This window comes from Asterias rubens, chromosome 19 (assembly GCF_902459465.1).
Source record: "Asterias rubens chromosome 19, eAstRub1.3, whole genome shotgun sequence".
Lineage (NCBI taxonomy): Eukaryota > Metazoa > Echinodermata > Asteroidea > Forcipulatida > Asteriidae > Asterias > Asterias rubens.
Genome location: NC_047080.1, coordinates 11,278,439 through 11,287,119, shown reverse-complemented (window position 1 = coordinate 11,287,119; position 8,681 = coordinate 11,278,439). Strand labels below are relative to the sequence as shown.

At 39.6% G+C, this 8,681-nt stretch overlaps 1 protein-coding gene across 1 annotated transcript in view; it reads right to left on the bottom strand.

The window, feature by feature from the left end:
• Positions 1–6,622: 6,622 nt before the first annotated feature.
• LOC117303366 (probable ATP-dependent RNA helicase DDX31) overlaps positions 6,623–8,681 on the bottom strand; it is a 50,918-nt gene continuing 48,859 nt past the window's right edge. The window contains exon 16 of the mRNA XM_033787539.1: positions 6,623–6,782. Within this exon, the coding sequence (XP_033643430.1) occupies positions 6,623–6,782 (160 nt within the window). The remainder of the gene's footprint in view (positions 6,783–8,681) is intronic.

Below are 8,681 nucleotides of genomic sequence, written 5' to 3'. Positions count from 1 at the left end.
TTCAGTGACTCTGCGCCATCATTTGATTTGATTTATAGTGTTTGTATTATTTGAGGGTGTTAATCTTGAGATTGTGAAGAGGGAAGTCAGTTATCGATATATCTTTGTCGATAGTATTGATCAGTGATAGCATTGATTATAGACAACATGAAATGGACGGGTTTGGTGGGGTGGGGAGTTGGTGGTCTTGAAATTAATCAGACTTCGAAAGGTCGCTGGTCCAAATCCCACATGTACATTTCCCTAATGTGGATATCGCAAAGCATTGACTATTGCCTATGTGTTTTAGAAAGTATCATTAGTGAATGACGGCACTTCGAAAATGAAAAGGGTGTAGAAAGAGGGAGAATATCGGGTAGGTTCAACCATAGAGAAATTACCATATTTTTTTCTGATGCATGGTTCAAAGAAGTTCGTTACGACAACAGAGGGCGCCTTTGAACACGAAGAGCCTGCCTTTACAGGCAATGTACACAATTTTTGGGGGCTACGGCTATGGCTGGATTGGTACGTCATCACGCGTTAAGGTATAGGACGTCCTTAGCAACACCCTTAGCATCAGTCGTAGCCGTACCGGATAGTTCGGATACGGCCATAAAGACACACAGCAACGTGTCGATCAAGAGACCTTTTCGGCTAAGAGCAATTTCATCAACAACTGGTTGCCCTATCAAGATGCAAAACGGACTATGCCCCTGTTCAAAAACACAACTTTGGTTTAGGCTACGGCTTAGCTGTGGCTAAGGCTCTGTCTTAGGCTACGTCTTTAGTTTCAGGACACGAACAAGCGACCGGTACAATAGTTACGTTGAATTGTTTTTGTTGAAAACTGTTTAGACCGCGATCACCACAACCATTGCCGGCGTTTGGTTTAGACCGCGATCACCACAACCATTGCCGGCGTTTGGGCTCAAACAGACGGCATGGCAGACCTTCTCTTCGCGCGCTAAAAGGGTTCCCAAGATGTCAGGTCATCTACATGAATCGTCTATTTAGCGTGTTCCACGTTCATTGATTATTAATAAAATGCCCACGAGGATCCGTCGGTCACACTTCAAATAAAAAATATTCAAAAAAAAAAAAGGAAAGTAAAAAACTGACTAGAGATGCATCACCAATGGAACTGCGCGATAAAAATTCGGCTCATGCCCAACGGCTAGATTATACTCGATCTTTTTTATAGTCTTCTTTAGCTCATCCCCTCCATTTGAAAACTACCTGATCACCACGATCTTTATGGCCCCGGGAAGGATTGCAAATCATTGCTGGCTCTTCGATAAGTAAAAGGAAAGATTATCAATAAATTAAGGGGTTCGTTAACATTTCAAAGATAGTTTTCGCAGGACCCGCTCTTTAAATTCTTCTATGAAACTTGAGGGAGTTGCTACCTATTTTGCGGCTACATGTAAAGGAGAGGGACGAACTGGGTAAAATAACAGCGTCCTAAAATTGTGATGTCATTCACCATGATCGACAAGTTATTCAGTTTTGCTTAAAGGTGTATGTTTTAATTTTTTTGAGAAAATAAACAATTAGCTGTTGCAAATGGACCGATAAATGTACTCAAAAATTAATATTAAACTTAACCAACAAGTGTATTCCTACCCCTTCCAGCCCCCCCCCCCCCCCCTCAAAAGACCGAATGGCATTTTCCAATCATGCATGCAGTATGTAAAGGTTCGCAACATTTGAAAGTCGGGTTTGTTGTTTAGGGATGTTAATTCAATAAACTGAAGCAAAACAGAAGCAGCAGCATAGATTACTTTGCGGCACCGGCACATTTCACTTTGAAGCCCGCCAAAAATATTCACCGCGCAATCAGAGACGTCTATATTGCGTGGGAGAGAATCAGGTGAAAACATCAAATGACCGTAGGGTGTATTTTATTGTAGGTACGATAATTTTATTGTAAGGCCCTTGTCGTCACACGAGGCAACTTTTACAGGCAACTTGGAGGCAATCAACTGCAGTGCATTCTACATGACCACTTTGGTAGCACATGTATATATTTTTTTTCGAACAATGTTTTACGATCATCAAGAATAACATGTGAACAATCAAATGTGAATGGCTTTTTTTTCTTGGAGATTGCCTGGAACTGGTTGCCTTGTGTGACATGGCCCTTAAACTGATGGAAATGTTTGCTCTTGAAGACACTGTACACGTTTGGTAATTGTCAAAGACAAGTGTTCTCACGTGGTGTATCCCATCATAACCATAAAATAACAAGCCTGTGAAAATTTGGGCTCAATTAGTCATCGAAGTCGCGAGAAAATGATGAAAGAAAAACACCCTTGTTAGACGAATTTGTGTGCTTTCAGATAGGAATAAAAGACGTCTAGTTAGAAGTCTTATATTATTTTAGTGAGAAATTACCCCTTTCTCAAAAATTACGTTACTTTAGAGGGAGTCGTTTCCCACAATGTTTTATACTATCAACAGCTCTTCAATGCTTGTTGCCAAGTCAGTTTTTAAGTGAATATCTGTTTTGCGTAATTACCAAACGTGTTCTTTGTGTAGACACGCATGTTTATTGGGGATTTTTTATTGGGAATCCATTGACAAATGGGTGAAATGGATTTGCTTGCGTAGTGCACAAACTGTGCTTGATGTACAGCCAGAGCCCTCCAATGCTAAGGGAATTATGGTGCCCTCTATCGGCCAGTTATATTATCTATTAATTCCTAAGGGACCACTCCGAAATTTGATTTTTTTTTAATCGCTTTTACCCACCAACCAACCCCCCATTTCGATTTTTAAATACTGAATAGTTTTATAATATAATGCATACTATATGAATGGCAAAATGAAGCCTCAAATGAGCCATGGCCCAATTTCATAGAGCTGCTAAGCACGAAAATTTGCTTAGCATGAAATTTCTTCCTTGAAAAAAAAAACAGGATTACCAACCAAATTTCCATTTCTTGCATATCGCTTATTACTGGTCTTCAGCCATTGTTTGCTTATCCTGAAAACCATATGGAAACTTGTTTGGTAATCCTGTTTTTATCAAGGCAACAATTTCATGCTAAGCATATTGTTGTGCTTAGCAGCTCTATGAAATTGGGCCCAGGTCTTTAAGATCAAATGTCTCCAATATATAAGTTTCCAATAGCTTTTCCTATCTTGGTAAATAATATCTTTAGACTTTGTAAATTTTAGTAAAACACGATGTCGATCTTGGCCAGTGGGTAACTGTCATTTTCTTCTGTTTAGTTTGTTCATAATACATGTATTTTTTTAAAACAAAAACTCAATTTATATATATTTTTTTTATCCACCCGCAATTTTCAAGAAAAAGGAAGAAGCAAGAAACACACACATTCTAGTGTGTAAAAACATCGACCCTAACCAGAAAACATTTAAGTTGCATATAAAAAATATAAAAAATAAATAACAAGTAACCCCATAGTTTGTCTAGATGTTTCGAACTCTTTTTGATTACACATAAAGGTTGATACTCCACAAAGTACGCCATCACCATTAAGTGTAGATGATCAAAAAAGGCAATTTAAGACTGACAGGGTTGCAATGGGGCCCAAGCAATGAGGTAATTTGATACACTTTTTTTTTAACAATGCCAGTCCAACCTTTTCACGGGTTGCATCGCTGGTTGAGCTTGATCCGCACCTCAGGTTTGAGACGGTGAACCAAGCCAAGAAAAGAGGATGAATTTTAAGAAGAGAAGAAGTAGGAGGAGAAAAAAACCTTAGCAGGGAATTTAAACGGATTAAAAAAAAAAACTAAAAGTCGAACCACAAAAATCGGGCTGTCCTCAACAAAAGCACAAAATGCCCATCTTAAGGCGGTGGGCAAATCGCGCGGTGCTGTGATCAACCACACTACAACCTCTAGTTATTTGCCTTGTTCTTCTTCCTTGCGTCATTTTGAAAGCTTTTTTTTCTAAAGGCGGTGGGGGGTTTTCCACGGAAGGGACATTTTGGGTGCTAATACCGGATTAGTAATGTACACTGTCATGGTAAGGGTTATTGAAGCTAAAAAAAAAAACTAAACACAACTGACGTGCGAAAATATCTCTTCAAGGAGCCATTAACGAACCATGTTTTTCTTCTTTTCATTTTGTCCGGGATGTATTTGTATTTTTGGACCGTGGATGAGAAGAAGAGGCCGGAGAGAGAGATGGAGATTGCCCGCGGTTGGGGAGACGATGAACAAGGGCAAACTTTCCCTCCATTAAAAACCCATTTCTCTTGCCCCCCACTGGGCCGATTCTTCTTCCTGTAGCCCCCCAGGCGCGCAGCCAGCGTTCACCACAAACTACTTGTGACTCGCACGACAGAAGCGCGCCATAAAATCCGCCCGGCAAGAATTCGCTTCCCGCCAAAAACCATCGATACGACGGCTGTTACGTGTATGATTTAATCACATTCTCCCTGCGTGTGGTTAACTCTTGTGTGATAAGGCTACACAATCCACCTAATAATATTTTTCTAGGAAGTTTCTTTTTGTATTCTGTCTCCATTTCAGAACAACACAATCACTAGACAATACTTTTAATAAGTATCCACTTTTACGGAGACTCTTCTTGGAATGAAAATGAAAACCCGCCCGACGGCTTTTTGACACTTACTAAAACAAAGTCGCAAATGGAAAATAAAGTGCTACTGGTCTCAGGGCAATGAGCGAGGAAGATTGTTTCGCTGTAGGCACAGGATGATTTTGATTGTGAATTATTGGCCGTTGAGTCCTTTTTTTTATTGTGACCGGTGGGGACACTCAAAGACAGATACAGCAAAAGTGAAGACTGTCTTGACGCGGTTAAACTTGTAACATTTTTGTACGAAAATATTTGTCACTTGTGCATAATGGGATGTCATGGAGACGAAGTTACAATTGTGCTAGAAAGGGTTGGGTGATTTGGGGGTGTGGGCGGGTCAATGAGAATTGGGGGTGCGTAGATAGAATGGGGAGGGGGCAGAATAAGTGCACACTGAGGTGTTGATTGGGAAATACGAAAATGACAAAAGTGTTGATAACAAAATATGATGATATTGCTTATAAAGACACTGGACACTATTGATAATTGTCAAAGACTACTCTTCACAGTTGGTATATCTCAATATATGCATAAAATAACAAACCTGTGAAAATTTGAGCTCAATCGGTCATCAAAGTTGCGAGATACAAATGAAAGAAGAAAAAAACCTTGTAACACGAAGTTGTGTGCTTTCAGATGCTAAATCTGAGGTCTCGGAATCAAATCATGGAAAACTACTTCTTTCTCGAAAACTATGTTACTTCACTGGGAGCCGTTTCTCATAATGTGTTATACTATCAACCTCTTCCCATTACTCGTTACCAAGTAAGGTTTTATGCTAATAATTATTTTGAGTAATTACCAATAGTGTCCACTGCCTTTAACTCATTCAGAATCGTAAACTATAAGACAGCTGCAATTATCAATAAACTTGAAAATCCAAAATATTGTTTATTAGAGAACTGTTTAAAAAATGTAAAAGATGAAAAACAACACCACCACCAAATAAAAATTAAAACAAAGAACAACAACAATTTTCATTTGACTATTTTATTATTAGATATGATATGACAGAGGGAAGAGATCTGTTTTTAGTATATTTAAAAGCAGCAATTTGTGTCCTGCCTACCGAAACACAGTTCCTGTGCTTGATAAATGGTCCCAGTTAATTTGGCAAATATCTTTATTAGCCATAGTGCAAGCTGTTAACCACAAACAGCAAAATACAAAAATGCTTAGCATAGGGCATTTATCCGTCATCACAAAAAAATTACTGGCCAAAATACTATTAATGTCAGTACGTGAGAATTGCTCCAAGTTTATTTTGATAAGGACCAAACATCTTTATCAAATTGAGCTCTAATGCTTGATTGATGCATATGACTGATGAAGCGCCAAACCCCCCCCCCCCACCACTTGAAACAGCGACCCCCCCCCCCACTTGAATAATGACCCGGTACTCCGCAGGCACTTCAGCTTCAAGTGGTTATATACCCAGGGACAATAGAGGGTTGAAGTGGGACCACTGAAGTTCATTATGATTGGCTCCTTAAATCATGACAGGGAAATTGTACGCAGCGCTTTAGAGATTGTTCAGTATTGTTACTGGCAGGGATGGTGGAATACAGGTAGTTTTTCAGAAGAGCCTACGTCAATTCTCCGGATTGCAAGAGTGATACAGATGTAATAATTTGCATCAGGAATAATATAACGGAATATCCTAAAAGAGCTCAGTGCACTTATCAAAAAGAAAAGGGGTTCGCCCTAGTGTTCCTGAATAGATAGGCAGCATATTGCGCCAAAATATGTAAAAGGAGTAGATCTCATAATTGAAACGTAGTCCTTCATACGTTGCAGGAAAATACTGAATGTTGAAGCACCTTGAGCGCCACTGAGTGGCGGATGTGCGCGCGGGTATATGAATTCACTATCATTATTAATAGTAGTTAAAATTTGTTGGTACGCACCACCACAATTCTCATTCAATGATAGGTCTTCCTTGACCTATGTGTTTAAGTCGTATGCAAGGAGTCTGCTGTGAATTGCACCATACTTCCAACAAAAACCAAACCGAAAAAAAAGAAGATAAAAATAAACTAAAAGTGCATAATGAGGAAGGACACCTTATAGTCGACGCCCCTTCAATCGTCTTTTGGGTGTGGTTTTCCTCTTAGACAGTGACAGCTTTGGGCGTTTGGCCATCTTCCCTGAGCTCCCATCAAGACCGCTGGAGTACTCCGCCAGAATCTGCTGTTTAACGCTCGGTAACCGGCCCTCGTGTGTCCTGCATTTTGGAAAGATGAGTGAAGAAATGAATATAAACAGAAAGAAAGAAAAAAGGCAGAGCTGAACACAATTTTAACTGGAGCTAACATTTGCAACAAAAGAAGTTTGTAACGGTTTTGAATTTGGTTTTGTTGTGGTATACCCTCAATAATGACAGCATTTCTTATTGACTGCAACAAAACAAATGACCCAAAATTTAAGTAATAATAATAATAATTAGGATTTGAAACTTTGCATGGTGGAAATACGATATAGAAAGGTTTGCGTTAACACCATGTAACGACTATCTCTAATGAGTTGGGGTGGTTCTGAAAAGAACCGTTGGTTTCAACTCTGGAGGAAAGACAAAAATAAAATAAAAACTCATTAGAGATAGTCATTACCTTTCTATATTATAATAATAATAATAATAATATTATTTAAAATTTATATTGCGCCCCTTACATACAATAATCAAAGGCACAGAGTGGAAGGAAAAGAGTATGTATAAAACATCACTTTTAATTTAGAAACAACTCATAAAGACTGGCAGCCTTTGGCTACCATTCTCATATTGACTAAAGTGTTTTACACCATCGAAATGGCCAAATAAATAATCATCTGTTTTCAACGATTGTGCCACCTATGACCAAACCTCCAGAATTCCTTCAATAAACCAGGAGGGAAAAAACCCTCCATCAACTAAACTATCAAACATTAGATTGTCATTATCTTGTAAGAAATCCGAAAGAGGGGATTGAAAAAATGATAATAAAAATCCAATACTTGATTGGAGAGGTTTATAAGTAGAGAGCGGCGTAGTAGAGTGGGGTCTAAGTAGCTGCCGCAATTAAACATGCATTGGCCAACAGGGTCAAATCATCTGGAACATATGAGCTTTTGCCGAGCTCACAATGACTCTACCCTTAACAGGAGGTCCAATACGAATCCTCTAAAAGGTTTTTCTCATTCCCCATGGCTGCCACGTTTGAATGGCCCCCTCGCTGCACCCCCGTGGGAGCTTTAATTGTCCGCACCGCTCTCAGAAAAATGGCAACTGACTTTCGTCACCCGATCCTACACAAGACACCTCCATAAAAGAACGCAATCACAACACGTTTAATAGCGATATATAGAAAAAACATCTAAATATACAGGCTGATACTTCATGGAGGCCACGAAGGCAATTGCCTCCATGCCCCTTGTCATTGCCTTGGTGCCAATGTAATGCTCCAGTAGATATAAACAAATTGTTCATAGGGTGCCCTTTACCAAGGAGAAAATGCTTTGGTGCCCTTGCCCTTTGAAAATTGAAGCATACAGGCCTGAATATATGTACAAACACACAAATATATATCACAGACAAGATACAGAATCCACAAGATTTCTTTTGTTGCGATGGAGACAAGAAGAGGGAGGTTAGAAGGTGAGGGAGAGCGACGGAGAGAGAGAGGGGATGAATTGGTAACGGACTGGTCCCCACTGAGAACCACGTAAGATTGAGTAATTGCTCAGAGTATATCCAAACCTCTTGAATGAAACAATGTCTGTGACAGAACAACACCGATGTTTTCTGCTGATAAATTTTTTCCCCTCAAATCATTCTTCTGTTTCCGTCAGTTGTGGTTTCTCTAGACGCTATTTGCAAGACCACGAGTGGCCGTCGAGCTTGAGTGTAGTAGTGCAATATGGCCCTAGGCCACAGATTGACTTTTATGCTTTGAGTACACATGCTGTCGCACGAATCAAATGATATAATGGGCTAATCTCACCGTAGACACCAGTACTTGAGAAGTTCATACTTCCTCTAAAATAAGCCTTAGCATTTCGTGCGCTGTGCTAATGGGGGACGACAGATGTGCGCCAAACGAGGGGTAGAAAGAATCTGGGCTTGTTTTTTATTTTTCAATTTTCTCTA